This window comes from Borostomias antarcticus, assembly GCF_949987555.1.
Source record: "Borostomias antarcticus genome assembly, chromosome: 6".
Classification (NCBI taxonomy): domain Eukaryota; kingdom Metazoa; phylum Chordata; class Actinopteri; order Stomiiformes; family Stomiidae; genus Borostomias; species Borostomias antarcticus.
The window spans coordinates 30,063,546-30,079,611 of NC_140239.1; the positions used below are offsets into that span (position 1 = coordinate 30,063,546).

The 16,066-nt window shown below is 46.7% G+C and overlaps 1 protein-coding gene across 1 annotated transcript in view; it reads left to right on the forward strand.

Annotated features, from left to right (window-relative positions):
* Nucleotides 1-16,066, forward strand: part of LOC311310778 (collagen alpha-1(XII) chain-like) — a gene marked incomplete at its 5' end in the record, with an annotated part of 86,634 nt that overhangs the window by 18,590 nt on the left and 51,978 nt on the right. The window contains 14 exons of the mRNA XM_084440328.1: nt 432-581; nt 737-856; nt 1,174-1,485; nt 3,579-3,718; nt 4,825-4,954; nt 6,669-6,814; nt 7,754-7,883; nt 8,106-8,242; nt 9,179-9,308; nt 9,771-9,910; nt 10,005-10,137; nt 10,825-10,964; nt 12,743-12,872; nt 13,631-13,710. Of these exons, the coding sequence (XP_084296454.1) occupies nt 432-581; nt 737-856; nt 1,174-1,485; nt 3,579-3,718; nt 4,825-4,954; nt 6,669-6,814; nt 7,754-7,883; nt 8,106-8,242; nt 9,179-9,308; nt 9,771-9,910; nt 10,005-10,137; nt 10,825-10,964; nt 12,743-12,872; nt 13,631-13,710 (2,018 nt within the window). The remainder of the gene's footprint in view (nt 1-431; nt 582-736; nt 857-1,173; nt 1,486-3,578; nt 3,719-4,824; nt 4,955-6,668; nt 6,815-7,753; nt 7,884-8,105; nt 8,243-9,178; nt 9,309-9,770; nt 9,911-10,004; nt 10,138-10,824; nt 10,965-12,742; nt 12,873-13,630; nt 13,711-16,066) is intronic.

A 16,066-nucleotide genomic window follows, 5' to 3' on the forward strand; every position in this document is an offset into this window, starting at 1 on the left:
CTCAGGAACGCCCCGGGCACTGTGAAGCTTTTGGAAATACGACAAGATGGAAGGAAGATGGAAGGGGAACAAAGAAGACAAAAAGAAGTCCCCCGTGGGGGGTTGTGATTATAATTTATCTCGGATAGATAAAAACGCCTGTCGATGATTGATTGATTGCTGCTGTCGTGTCAGATCCCAAAAGGTTTATTTGATATTATGTATTAGAAAAGTGACGTGTATCATTTGGGTTGCTGTGGTACTGGCAGTTCTCTCTTGCGTCCTGCCTTCATTGTAGTCAAACTGGCGTTTTCTTTGGCACCCCTATTTCTCCCCTTTTCATGCACTTTCTCTCATCTCCCACACTGCACAGACTGTACCAAGTGGACACATCCGGGGGGGTGTCCAGGGTGTCAGGCTCCCCCTTATCGTCCTCTCTTCCATTCTCACAGCTAAGCAGTGTAAGACCACCGCCAGGGCCGACATGATCCTGCTGGTGGACGGCTCCTGGAGTATCGGCCGTCTGAACTTCAAAACCATCCGTTCCTTCATCGCTCGCATGGTGGGCGTCTTCGACATCGGCGTCGACAGAGTCCAGATCGGTAACCCATTCCTGTTTTGATGTGCACCCGCCATAACATGATTTCCGCCATTTCCATGTGATATATCACACTCTGATAGCTGTTATGTTCTGAGGAATTGCCTTGCATGATGGAGGTATGGGATGTGAGCTCACGATGGTATGTGTTCTCTCCAGGTCTTGCCCAGTACAGCGGGGATCCCAAGACAGAGTGGCACCTGAATGCCCACCCCACCCGGGAATCACTGCTGAATGCTGTGGCCAACCTACCCTACAAAGGGGGGAACACCATGACAGGTGACATTGTTGCCCAAAAAGTCCCACGGGCACATGGCATCACACAAGAATTTTGAAATAGAAGAGAATAGTCACTGCACAACAGTTTGGAGAATATTTATATCTCTGCCAGAAGTCGCATGGGTCATTTTAAGGTTCAGTGTTCTTTATCTGGTTCATCAATAGAATTGAAGAATTTAATATAATTCCTATTTCTCTCATTGTCACAGAATGTTTATTTGTTTTCCTGCTGCTACTTGCTGTGTGCTTTTGGATTCAAAGGGACGAATCGGCATGTGTTATGGAATATCTCACTTTGAGCTCGTCTCCCCTCGAAGGTATGGCCCTGAACTACATCCTCCAGAACAACTTCCAGACCAACGTCGGGATGCGTCCAGACTCGCGCAAGATCGGCGTGCTCATCACTGACGGCAAGTCCCAGGACGAGATCATCACCAACTCCCAGCTGCTGAAGGACAAGAACATCGAGCTGTACGCCATCGGCGTGAAGAACGCCGACGAGAACGAGCTGAGGTCCATCGCCTCCGACCCGGATACCGTTCACATGTACAACGTCAACGACTTCTCCTTCCTGCTGGATATCGTCGATGACCTCACCCTCAACCTCTGCAACAGTGTGAAGGGTGGAGGTAAAAAAAAAAATGTTATCATCAGCTTTAACCAACTGGTAGACGGGATATTTTGCATTCACACACACACACACATTTTACCTCAGACTGACTGCTAATATTTAGTGTGAGATGATTTGAGATATTAGGCCGAAGGCATGAGTGTCATGCCAGATGTGTGAGGGTTGTCGTCCCTGTTTCGATGTCATCTATTCCCTCGCTCTCTGTCACTATCTCTGAGGGAGACCTGGACTTGTGACACTGGGCACGTTAAGTAGCTGAGCAGCTCAGTTGCGCTCAGTGATCAGAATTCACTTAACGGGTTGCTCAGTTACGCTCAGACTGATCTGCTCAGAGCACAAGTGAGCAGTTTTGAACTACGATCAGTCTGAGCCAAACCACGTTATAGTCATCATCATCACCTGAGCCAAAAAAAAACAAGGTTGGATGCCGAAAGGATGCTCGTACACATGATTGACAACAGGTGAAAAGTTCTCGTCTCCTAGCAACTCAGCGCTCAGTTGGAGCAGAACGTTAAGTGGTTTTGAAAATCGCTCAGCGCTCACATTGAGCATTATAATGCAAGCGCTCAGCTACTTAACGCGCCCAATGTGACACACCCTGCTGAGACAGATTTAACATACACTTCTAAGCCAGATACCTAGCAGCAAGTGCACCACTGTGTCAGGTTGATGTATTAAGTTCTAGAGATGTTTTCAAGGTGCCAGAAGCAACATGGCAGCTTGGGGTGGAAGGGAGCAGACATTAAATACTCATTTCATCTTTAACCCGGGACAAACTGTACACTTTATTCCCCCATCAGTTGCACAAACAGATTAGTGCAGGAGGTATGGGACGCCAATAACATCAGCATGGGTTGACCGGCGAGCCAATGAAAAGAAAACCCTTTCCAAAACCTGCAGATATTGTCTCAAAACTGTCGCTATTTTGCCTGAGCATCTTAAAAGTTTTATAACCTTAAAGGTTATAAGAAGCTCACAGTTTTTAAATCATTTTAAGAGGAAGTATGATATATGATGATTATCGATGGTATTGAAGAATCAATGGCCGAAGAGGAAAGTAGTTTGCCGGAATGGAATTGTAGATCAGATTCAACCTTTATTTAGTACAACAGCATACAAATATACAGGACAGTTACAGAGAAACAGTTTGGCAGTCAGTGTTCCCTGATCAGACAACCTCACCCAGGCTCGGGGTGGTAAAAGGATAGCCCCTCTGCCTCGAGCCTGCGGGGGAGAGAAACATTGAAACACACATGAAGAAGAAGACAATATTGTATTGAATTTGTCCCACCTGTATAGTCGGTGATCTGTACCTATACATAGTTTCAGTCCAATGGCAGGAGTTCTCTCCAACTATGACCTTATACATCAGTGGGCAGTGAGCTTCTTATGGATGTGCACTTGATCTCCTCCAGACACCTGACCATGACCAACTAAGGCATGTATATGTTCTTGTGCTGAGAATAGCCAGGGCACTTGAGACAGAAAAAAACTCAAAGTACAAAAGCAATTTACTCCACAGCAAGTAGGTTCTCGAGCCTAGTGGCCCATAGGACCGGAGCCTGATTCCTTAGCAGGAGGCAGCTTGATGTACAAGTACACCCCCTGGACATGACGCTAGTATGTCGCAGGGACTTAACCCCAATCCAACCCTTGATGCTGAGTGCCAAGCAGGACGCCATTTTTTAATAATCTTTGATATGACTCAGCCGGGGATTGAACCCCCAACCTCCCAATCCCAGGGCGGACACTCTAACCACAAGGCCACTGAGCTGGTCGACCAGTGAGCCAATGAATAGAAAAACCCATTCCAGAAAAACCCATTCCAGAACCTGCAGACTTTTTCATTTCATTTCAAATCGTCTCGAAACTGTTGCTAGTTTTTAAATCATATTAAGAGGAAGCACAAAAGTGATTTACTACACAGCAAGGCCACAAGTTTCAAAATAAGCTCTTTCAACATAATGACACATACAGTACACCAGGTAAAAAGCCCACCGGAGCAACTTAATGTAACAGATTTGTGGTCAGGGAATCCAGCGTGTGAAATACTTGACATGTCAGCTCGCATTCCCTCTGCCCCTCCCCCAGGAGGCCCAGAACCACCCACTAACCTGGTGACCTCTGAGGTGACCCATCACTCGTTCCGCGCCACCTGGACGCCACCTGACGCTCCAGTGGAAAAGTATCGACTTGAGTACATGACCGCCACCGGAGGTCCGACAGAACAGGTTAGTTTCTCTCCTCTCCTCTTTTCTCTCCCTTTCCTCTTCTCTCCTTTCCTCTTCTCTCATATCTTCTCTATGTTGGTGCATTTGAAGATCATCAGCTCTCACACCTGGTTTAGATATGGAACAGAGCTGGCTTTTCTTTATTAAAAAATAAAGAAATAAAATAATAAAACTGAATTCTTTCTCTGACCTCGGTGGCTCATCTTTGCTAGGGGATGGTCGCTTTGGCATTCGTCTCCTCCAGTCTGTCTATCCAGGCTCTTTTGTTGGAGCTTCCCTATATGCAGCTTCTCTCTCTCTCTCTCTCTCTCTCTCTCTCTCTCTCTCTCTCGTCTTAACTCTTCGCAGTTATCATGTGTATAGGCATATCTGTGGTCAAACGTTTGCTGAAATCCACCAAGCAGCTATTGCCGGTCTGTTCTATGTGGGCGTGATTCAGTCCGACAGAGTGTAGCTCACACTGGCGCTGGTTTGTGCAGATCTGGCGCTGACCTGCAGTCATTTACTTTAGACTTAACCTCCCGTCACTCATGTATGCAGAAACCTGCAGAGTGGATCTTTTCCATCCCTTGTACTTTCATTGGCCCCCTTGTCAGTCTCTGCATGTTTATAGTCAGGCCCGCCCGAGAGAGCGACTAAAGCACGGCGTTGGAGTTTCCACTAGGCCTCACGCTAGGGCCTGCAAGGTTTGGTCTCAAACAACCCCTCCCTCTGGGACCAGGGTCCTGGTCATTGATCCATTACCCTCATTTCAATTGTTTGCATTGGAATACAAAGGGCCTATTCACACAAAATAAACCAGAGTTCACTTTTTTTTCCCACTGATATGCTCTCTGCTCTTTGGGATTGCACCTTGAAATTGAGAGGAAAGTGCTTCAGAGTGTTCTTTTATGTGTGCCATGTTAGCTGGAACGTTACTGTAGATTTTGACCTACTGTAATTAAAGTGTCGGATTCCCATGGATTAGGAACGCTTAAGTATATACAGACTACATGGGGTGACTTAAGGGTCTGTCTCTATTTGTAATCAACTTCCTGTCGGGGATGTGGAGGCGTTTAGGTGTTTCCCTGCAAAATAACCCTGCCCCCTTCCCCCCCCCCCCACAGATGATGGTCGGTGGGGAGGAGAACACCGCGGTCCTGGTCAAGCTGAGCCCCCTGACCGAGTACGATGTCAACGTGTTCTCCATGTCCGGGGAGGACAGCAGTGACCCGCTGAAGGGCACCGAAACCACCCGTAAGTCTGACCGCTGCCGCCTCTGTCCGGTCTCCCTCTTCCTCCGTACCCCCCCCCCCCCCTCCCCTGGACCACACAGCCCCGCCCTCGTCCCAGATAGCCAAACTAAACCTTGAAATCACACCCTTGAACGTTGTTCTCCAGGTTCTGACCAATGACCTTATTTGGATGGAAGTTGTCCAGGCTCTGACCAATGACCTTATTTGGATGGAAGTTGTCCAGGTTGTCCAGATTCTGACCAATGATCGACCTTATTTGGACGGAAGACGATTCATGGTATAGCAGGGCAGTTGTGCACAGGAGGAAGATGGAGTCTGGACAAACCAGTGTCTTTTTGAAGATTAAAAGCAATTTGGAGGTGGTTGGCATCGCCCCTGTGAACAGTGTTACTCGTTCCGATACACTTCTGAAATCAACAACTTCCTCAGCACGCCATGCTCATTATCCCGATTGAAACACTTGGGTGGAACTTGTTTACTGGTTTTTCTTTGAGTCTTGTTATATTTGGTACAGTACACTGTGTATCTTGATTACTGGCAGTAAAGTGTTCAACAAAATGTTGTCCCCGTAGAGTCGAATATATTTGTTCTATCATCCTGTGGCGAACAAGCTGGAAAAAGAACAGTCTGCCGAAAGGTCTTAATTATGTTGAGAGTAACCATCGTTCTCTCATTCTTGGCCTCTTTAACAATCTCTTAAGAAAACTGACATAATTTAACACGGTTACACGTTAAGCACACAACACTGAGTGCTTTCATTGCTCATTTGTCCTTTATAGTGGACTTTATTCCTTTCTTATAAGTGTCAGTTCGATTTTATATGGTAATGTCGTCAGATATTTCTCACCGTCATAAAGATTACTTCCACGCCTGCAGTACTGTTAGATCACTGCAGTTCCCATTTATTGTGGCTCTGAACTAACAGTGAGTTGGGTCGTCATGCTCCTGTCTGACCGCCACTTGTAATCAGCCAGTGTGACGGAGCCGTAAACACAGCTGGGTGTTCTGTGGTTGGGTGGTGGACGTCCTGTTGGGTGGTGGACCTACAGTATTTTAGGGACCTACAGTATTTTGCTGGTGCAGAGTAGAGAACGGCGTCCGTTCGAGCCTGGTCTGGCTCCCCTCTACCTGGCTGAACTTGCATCGCCACAACCAGAGCCATAAGGTCGCCTGACCAGCTACTACTGGACATGCCCAAGACTAGGCTAAAGGCCAGAGGTGACCGAGCCTTTGCGGCAGCTGCCCCTGGGCTCTGGAACAGCCTGCTCCTCCACATCAGATCCTCCCAGACCTTCAATGTTTTTAAATCTTTATTGAAGACCCACGTTTTCTCCCTGGCCTTCAATTCTATTTGAGCATGACTTCCAGGCTAATGTGTGTATTGTTGTATTTGTGGGTATTGTTGTGTTTGCGTGTATGGTTGTGTCTTTGTTGTAATTTATTTTTCACTTACCTGTACAGTACTTTTGTCGATTTTAGTCGTTTGAAACATGCTTTATAAATAAAGTTTGAGTTGAGTTAAAAACACCAACCTAACACCCAGAATAGAGAGGAGTAACACCTCATCAGCGACGGCGTGATCTTGCCCCGTAGATTTGTGTCGTTTACATAAACAAGGGAACTCCTCTCTTTTGAGGCAGTGTGAACGTTGCTCGGGCTTGTCCAGCTGGGCGGTGACGGTGACGGTGTGTTTCCTTCCCGGTGTCCCTCCTCAGTGCCTCTGGCGGCGGTGAGGAGCCTGACCGTGTACGATGAAACCATGACGACCTTCAGGGTGCGGTGGGAGCGAGCGCCCGGCGCCACGGGGTACATGCTGCTCTACAGCGCTCTCAATGCCACCGTGCCCACCGTGGAGATGGAGGTGAGGGGAACGTGCTGGAGTGGGTTAGCACACACACACACACACACACACACAGAGACACACACGCAGAGACACACACACAGAGACACACACACAGAGACACACACACAGAGACACACACACAGAGACACACACACACACAGAGACACACATACAGAGACACACACACAGAGAGACACACATACACACAGACACAGAGACACACATACACACACACATACATACACATACACACACACAGACACACATACACAAGCATGTATGTACACACACACACACACACATACGCACACACACACACACACACACACACACACACACACACACACACACACACACACACTCTCATGGAATGGGTTAGATAGGACCTCCTTGTGCATGCTCAGCATTTCCATATCCAGTTTATAAGGTAGGCTAGCCAAGGCCGTTTGCTAGTGGTGCCTTACTCATTCCAGATGGTTATGCGATGATGGCTGCACAGAGCACAGGAAGTGGACTTTTACAGTGGTGTTCAGGCACAGTCTACAAAAAACAGACCCCTTGGACACAAAGGGTAATGGGAAGGATTAGCTCATTCTGGCCCTGCACAGGTTATTTCACCCATGAAGTCATTGAGATGATATTAACCAAACAGAATCTGAACAGATGCTGTATTTTTTGAGCTGTATGCTTCCGTCACGCTGGCCAGACTTACTGTATAAAGGCTTTAAAGATGAAGTCAGAGCGGAGGCAGATATCCTATAAGAGACGTAGCGAATTGGGAACCAGGTGTTCACAAGGAACGTCCTGACAAGTCCTGTCTCGTTGAGTTAATCCCTCCTTGGTGTCTGGCCGGCTCCTCCTGGCTTTCTCCATCGCTCCCCTGTCTTCCTTTTCACCTCACCATCTCCTGCTCTCTCTCTCTCCTCTCTCTCTCTCCCTCCCTCCCTTGCGTTGTAGATGCGAGTGGGGGGCGATGTGACCGATGTCCAGCTGCAGCAGCTGGTCCCCAACACCGCGTACTCCCTCTCCCTGTTCGCCCTGCATGGCGAGGCCGTCAGCAACCCTCTCATGGACCAGGGGGTCACCTGTACGTACATCCTTGTTTTCTTCTTCTTCTTTGGTCCGACTTCCTTTCTCGTTCCCCGTTACATAATGCTATGCTAGCGTTAGCGCCACGCTAACCCATGTTTCGCTCCGCGATGCAGGTTATTCTCAAGACTCACTCACTTTTCTCTCTCATTCACTTCCTGCTTTCAACCTCTCATGTCTCCCTCCGGTGCGTCCCTCTCGGCGTCACTTCCTCCCTCAGTGCCCATGCCACCAGCGGGTAAGCTGAAGATCAGCGACGTCGACCACAGCTCCATGAAGCTCAAATGGGACGCCTCCCCAGGGAACGTCCGCAAGTACATGATCACCTACAAGCCGGACGAAGGAGAGGCCAAAGAGGTACAGTAACGCTTACTGTATCGCACAAAAACACAACTCACAACAACCGGTCCTCCTCTCTGTAGCTACTTGAATTTACTCTGGCCAGTTTCAAATGCACCGGAGACAACTCCAGGTGAGTTATAGCGGCCATCATAGTCAAGGATCTACAGCACGGAGTCTAGGGCTTAAGTTATGGGGGATGAAGGTTTCTGGCAGCTAAGGCCAGCAAGCTGCAGATGAATCACAGTGTCCCTCCACCTTCATCTCTTTCTCACATTGAAGTGAGGGCCAAAGGCCGCGAAAGAGGTATACATCTGAAGGTGCTTCGGTAGACACCGCTAGAAGGCTGTAGAACAAATTGACGGGTGAGACAGGCCTCAACCTACAGTGCATACATCAGCACCACTCCTCTCGTGGATAAGAAGAACCTGCTATGGATTTATGTTCAAAGCTCTTCAGGGCGGAGGTTTTTCCCTCCACTTTGCTTTTCGAGACATTTCCTGCGCCTCCTTTTCTCTTGAAGTCGAAGTGGAAACTAACCTGAAAGAGACATTTCTTTATTTTTTTGCTGGAAGCTGTGTAACTTTTTCCTACGGTCTAACGTTCTCTGGAATTACAAATGTACCGATGATTTGTGCAAGTCTTTTCTTAGTGCAATTTTCCGGACAAATGGCTTTCCTCAGGAAATGTGACGACTTTTAGGAATGAAAAAAGAAATTCAATTTTTGAGGCATTTTCCACTGAAAGGTTTAGTCATCATATGCAAAATTGAACTTCAACACCATGGCACTTTGTAAAAGCTGAGCAAAAAATACCACAACGCATTCTTTGTATTCACATATTATTCAAATTGCATTTAGCAACTTTCCTTTTTTTATGCAGTGACTTTGAGTCTGAAAAAAGGCACTTTCTAAATCAAATGGATTAATGTTATTAGCATTTCTTACCTCGCAGGTTGAAGTGAACGGCGACATTACAAGCCTGTACCTCCCCGGCCTCATCTCTCAGACCGAGTACGACGTCGCTGTCACCCCAATCTACGACGAGGGGGCTGGAAACCCCATGCTTGGACAGGCCATCACAGGTATACGGACATTCATTCACTAGACTGAACCTCGCCATTCTCTGAGACAGTGTACTAGGTCAGACTGACAGATAATGTAGTAGGTCAGACTCTTGGCAACCATCTCGTCCTCACATTCCCTCCTGGACAAAGCCCAAACATAAGGGCTTTTATCCCTGAGGGTGTGTGTGTGTGTGTGTGTGTGTGTCTGTGTGTTATTTTCCACTGCATGGGTCCCAATTAATCACATTAATCCCAGATGGCTTGTGTAACTTGTTTTCAACACACACTCTCACACAGATAGCTTGTTGGCAGTTGGATGGTGAAGATGGTCAGCAGCCTTCCTCTGACGACATGGATTTGGCTCATCTCTCTGGACTTCCTGATAATCATCCCTCCTTCCCTTTCTCTCCCTCTCTCTCTTTCTCCCTCTCTCTTTTTCTCTCTCCCTCTCTTTGTCTGCATCTCCGTCCATGTGAACAGATGTTGTTCCGGCTCCCAAGAACCTGAGTTTCTCGGAGGTGACCCAGACCTCGTTCCGGGCTACCTGGGAACACGGCGCCCCTGATGTGGCCCTCTACCGCATCGGCTGGACCAAGAAGGGAGAAAACAACTTCCAATACGTACGTTCATTTGAGCCTCTAAGCCCGTTGTGAATGTCGTCTTATTTTTTTATTTTTTTACCTCAATCGTGATTGTTGACGTCCCCCCCTCCAGTCCATCCTGAACAGCGACGAAACCACCCACGTTCTGCCCAACCTGGACCCAGACACCCTGTACGATGTCACCGTCACGGCCATCTACCCCGATGAATCGGAGAGCGAGGACCTGATTGGCAGCGAGCGCACAGGTAAGCCAGCCCAACCCCGCCCCCCCCCCCTCCCTGATCACATTCATGTTTTATATTCACAATACTGTACTGTTGCCACAGATACGGAGTACCACTGGAATAACGTTTTGTTCTCTTAACATTTCTTTCTAGTGCCAAAGATGATTATTACCCCTGGTATGTTATTTGAAAAGGAGAAGGACATTCTCATTACAATGTTCAGGATTATGAGTATAATGGTAATGCCGGCAATAGTTAAAGTGTTGATGGGAACACACTTTTTGGTTTTCACAACTGCATGTGCATTTCTATACCTAAAGAGTGTGAATTCTGCTGCGCGGCGGACCGTCCACCTGAGACATCTCATTGTCAACCATTTGTCATAATGTCATCCCTGTTCATTCCTCGTATCGTAACGTCATCCATCATGTTGCAACGTCGGTCTCTGACGCCGGTATTGGCATTCATCGTCCATGTGTCCCATTCATTCCCCCAGTCATCGGGGGAACAGTGCATGTGCCAAAATATCCCAAATTCATCCTGGCTGCTTCATCCTCCATTTTGTCATTCACGTTCATCATTATGTCTTCATCCCACCGTCCTCATCATCGCTTCGTCCAGTTCCATGATCCCACGTGATTACGCCAAGTAACCCAAAATCAGGAAGTCGCGAATTGGTTGTAATTGGCAATATGTGTGTGTTCTTAGCCCCGACTGGGCCTCCCCAGAACTTGCAGGTGTTCAACGCCACAACCACCACTCTGACTGTGAGGTGGGACCACGCTCCGGGCCCGGTCCAGAACTACAGGCTCTACTATGTGCCTGTGGCCGGAGGCAAGAATCTGTCTGTAAGTCAAAAAGAGTCTCTGCGTCCCAGTGTTTATAAGTTGGTAGTCATGGCCACCCATGGCCACCCATGCACCACCCTGATATTGTATAGCACCAGTAAAGAAAATACACTAATCTCATAAATCCCAACATGATTACTTTAAACCCTCTTGATATAATGTTTCTTTCTATAGCATTTACTTGACATGTGAAGTGCATTGTTCTGACTCTTAAATGTCTTTGATGTGGAAGCTTGGGGGAAGTGAAGATGTTGGTTATCGTCGTAATGCTGTCTGCCTGGGGATTCCACAACAGGCCCGAGCTAGTTTAACCATCACGATAAAACCAGGAGGGTTTTAAGACCCTTTGTTCCTGTCAAGGAAAAACAAGGGGAGATGGCCAAAAACGCCAAAAGGCACTGAATCTCTGCGTAGAGGAATATGAAGGCATTTCTGAATTGGTTTATTGTAACTCGAAAATCTCCTCCTTGAGAAAAAGCACAAGGCATGTCCACATCACGGACAATGGGCGAAAATGCAGGCTGTTTTACCTTGCCTCGCGTCTTTAGTTTGACATTTGGATTATGACAGTGTCCAACACGTCTGTTTGTATACTTAGAGAAGAGCTGCATCTGGCCGCCAAGCCTACATTCCAATCTGATGACTTAATTGTGATCAGTGGCGGAAATTGCTTTGAAATACCTTAAGGAAACTTTGTCTTTGGGCGGTTATATGAAAGAATTTGGTGCACTAGTTACAATTTGTATTGTGTCTGTGAATAGTTATGACAGTGCACCCCAAACAATGTATCCATTTTACAAAGCTGTGATCTCAATGCAACATCATGGTCTGTTGCTTTTATTCATGATCCCATCGGAGCATGTTAGAGATGTGACAGCACCCTTTAAACAGAGTGTGGACATCTGTTTTGATGTTGTGGTCTGAGTCTCTGTTGATTTAACTTAATCCATATAATGTAGATCATATTTGGCTGGGTAAAGGAGTAGTGTTCACTCAACTGTCTGTAGTCATGATCTTTTAAGGATGAGGAACTATAAACAGGACATATGTTGGGATTTACTGAACGAACAGAGAGTAGATATTAGGAAACATGCTATAAATGATGTTTATACTGTAGTGTGCCATTGGAGTTTAGCCTTTTGCCTTTAATAGATGTGCTGAGTTTTTATTTAACAGTATGATGTAGGGCTCAAATTGTTTGTTAAACTGCACCATTGTTCACCCATGATGTCTATTGTCCCATAGGACTACTTTCTTCGAAAAATGCTTATCATGAATAAACAGCGTAAAAGGCAATGGTTCTCCGCTAGGTCTTTTGAAAGAGCAACTCGGTTTACACAATTGGCAGCATGTGAGTAATTAACCCCTTAGTAGTGCCTCTGCTGTTTGTGCAAGACTGGGGGAAAAACAAAAAAACATTGGCAGATTGAATTCAGTTGCTGCTTTCATAGAGTTTTCCCTCGGGCTCCCCAAGAAACAGTGTTCATTATTCCACAACTTTGTTAAAGTCAACTTTGATATAAGAGCTTGGAGTTTACATTGCTCATGTTTGGACGACTTCCCCCCGACAGTGTAGAGAGAACTCTAGTAGGCCTGGCTGCCGTGCAAGCGTGCTCCAGGCCTCCAGCTGAGGACTGCCCGCACGTATGCTACGCTACTTGTCATCGACCCGCCACTCCGCTCAGATAAATTGCCGCTTAACCAGTTTTGAAGAGAGGGGCTCCATCTTCCTCACATCAAAGGGAAGACGCTGACTCTTGACATCTAAACCCAAACAGACACAAGTCGGAGGGAAGAAGAACAGTGTTATTCTCCAGAAGCTGATCCCCGACACGCCGTACTCTGTCACCGTGGCAGCCATCTACCCCAGCGGAGAGAGCAAAGACATCTCGGGCCAAGGGAAGACCAGTAAGTGGTGCTGATGACAGGAGCTATTGAGCTGGTGCCAGATGCACACGAAGCCAGAGCTGACGCCACACACATTCTCTCATCGTCTGTAGATCGAAGCATGGAACCGAGTGTTACCACTGTCATAACACTGCACAGGCATTATGATCTTATTGCTGTGGTATAGTTCACTTGGATTCAGAAAACTGTATGTTGTCCATCACATTTAGAAACAAGGGCAAAAACTGAAGTTAAGTCACAACTGTAGCATATGCAGTATCTTAGTAATGGCAATCCTTTCAAATCGCAATACCTGGGTCTGGGTAATACTTTTCTTATTGGTTAATTGATAATTTATTGGTCCTTTCTGAAATTCAGCATTTTGCCTTACAGCCATCGTTAAACAGACAAACAAAGATAACAACAAACACTATGACAGTACTAACAGCAGGCAACAACAGAACACCTCAACATAACCACATACCTCTGCACAACATATCACCACAGTGCTCTATATTATAAGGTGCAGGTCCCTCCCACAGAGGTACAGACTTTATTTCACGGTTTGTCCAGCAGTACAATACTGGCAGGTACAAATGATCTGCGAGCCCGATTGGTTCGGAGGAATGCCACCCTATACTGTCTACCTGATGGTAACAGCTCATATATGCTAAATAGGGGATAGGAAGCATCTCTAATAATCACCTTAAGCTTATACAGTAGCCCAGGCTTGATATGAGATGATGGCCATCTACTAAAGTCCTGCTTGTTTTCATCAGAGCCCCTGGGCGGAGTGAGGAACCTGCAGGTGCTCAACCCCACCATGACCACCCTGAACGCGCGCTGGGAGCCTGCCGAGGGTAAAGTGAAGGAGTACAAAGTCTTCTACGTTCCAGCAGCCGGTGGAGCTGAGCTAATGGTAGGACTGGCAGGAGCACCGACAGCTTACGAGCTGGAATTGTTGATATCCCAACGATCCCTATGCACACCTGTGCATGTTAGCATTTCATCAGATGTATTGACACCTATTTCAATACCATTACATTAGCTATAATCAACATTTTTGTGGCCTATTTGATTAAATTACATTATGTAATTTTGTCAAAATAGAGCTGAAATTAAATGTAATGTAATGATGAAATGTAATTTCGTTGCACAACGAAAAACGGCGAAAGGTAATTTCATCAAATAGCTGATGAAAATGAATTAAAAGGAATTTGTATTTAATTTTATTTGATGAAATTACATTTTCGTCACTATTTTGGCTCAATTACATTTTGTCACTGACATTGGCAAAATACAGTAATTAAAAGAAAATCCATTGCAAAGAGGTAGGTTGGGCGTGATGGAGGACATAAAAGTGCTGTGATAATTTTTGCTTTTTGCTGGAGTAAACCTAAGCTAATGAGACGTATCTCCTGCCGTTGGGAACCGATTAATAATTGCACAGGACCTGAGGGCTGTGAGACATTTCAGGTGTAGTGGCCAAGCTTGGTATTACAAGTCACCTGATGCATTTGGGGGCAAAAATACTTTTTGCCATAGACATATGTGGAGAATGAATTGGCTGGGGAAACAAAAACATTTCTGGGTATCACTCGATGTCAAAAATGACAATTTGAATAATCAGGTTTTAAATCATTGGGTCCATTTTATAAGCCACCAAGAGCCGGAGTTTTATAACTGTTTCTGTCCCCATGTATGTCTATGGGAAAAAAGGAGAGGCGGGGCCAAGAAAAACACTACTGAGCATGTGCAGTCTCTCTAGGTCGTCCTCAGACGAGCACTCCATGGGTGCGTCCAGTCATCCCGATCCTCCATCTGGCTAGCTCACCAGTACTTTCTGCTCCTGCATCTCTCGAGTCCGTCTACGTACGTTAGTGCTGAACACCCCTGTGATTGAAGCCCGTGTGTCGGCTCCCACGTCACCAGTTTGCTGGCTAGAAGCTTCTGGTGTCTCTGACTGTTACCAGCCAGCATCATTCTCCTGGCTTCTATTTTCTCACTCACCTTTGCTGACCCTCCATACAGATGCTTGTTGGTAACCTGCTCATGCAGCATTCTGGTGTAGCACCCATGAAGGGACTTCTGCAGGGTGGGCTTCAGGGTCCAGCATTCACAGCCATATTGGAGAACGGACTCTACCGTTGCATAGAAGAAGCTGAGCTTCATTTGTCGAGGCAGGCTGGAGTTCCACACACTGGCCATGATGTTCAGAGCTTTCCATGCAAGCGTCTTCCTCACTTTAAGGTCTTGCTCGGACGAGTTGACCCATGAGCCCAGGTACTTGAAGCCATTGACTTCCCTCAGCGCAGTGCCTTCTATTGTGGTTCGGAAGGATGTTATAGGTGATTATCTTGGTTTTCTTGGTACTTAGCCGAAGGCCAACCTTGGCACACTCTGTTTCCACTCTACATTACACAGGTGCTCCTGTGCTTGCTCTACGTGGTCAGAGAGCACACTGATGCCTTCCATATAGTCCAGGTCTGTTAGGACTGAAGCGGGGTGTCATCTAGATCACATACTGTAGGTGTTATAGTGAGGCCGAGTTCCTGCTCCTGACCACTGATGGCCTTCATTAGCACATAGTCCAGGACTATGATGAAGAGGAAAGGGGCAAAGGGGACCTCTTGCAACACCTCAGCCAGTAAGGTCTAGAGGAAGTATGTTCAAAAGGTTTGTTGTGTTGGGTGAGCATCCATGTATCCGCGATGCAGCCCCTCTGCTATCTGAAGTTAATTACCAAGAAAGAATAGCGAGCTTCACAGTGTAAACTATATAGCACCATAAGGCAGTCATCCACTATTTACTAAAACATCATAAAGTCCCCCACAGAAAATGTTAGCTGTACTGTACGGCGTCATCCACTATTTACTGAAATGTCACAAAAAGTAACTCATGGAAAGCGTTAGCTGTTATCACAGTATAGCCAAGACCAAGAGTCTGCTGTCTGTGGGTTTACCTGTATTAGCTGCTGCTAACATGTAGGTGCTGCAGTTATCAAGCTAGCAAGCTACGTTATGACACAGTGACACATGATGACGGCGCCCTCTGGCTGCACTTCCTGGGGCCTTGCCCGTTAACATGTGCCTGTGCCGTTTGTAACCGATTTCTCGAGAACCACTGATCGAAACAACTTCACACGCAACACATTCAATTGTCGAGCAAATCGGGATACAGACACGCATTCATGCAAGCATGCAGAGTTCCTGCCT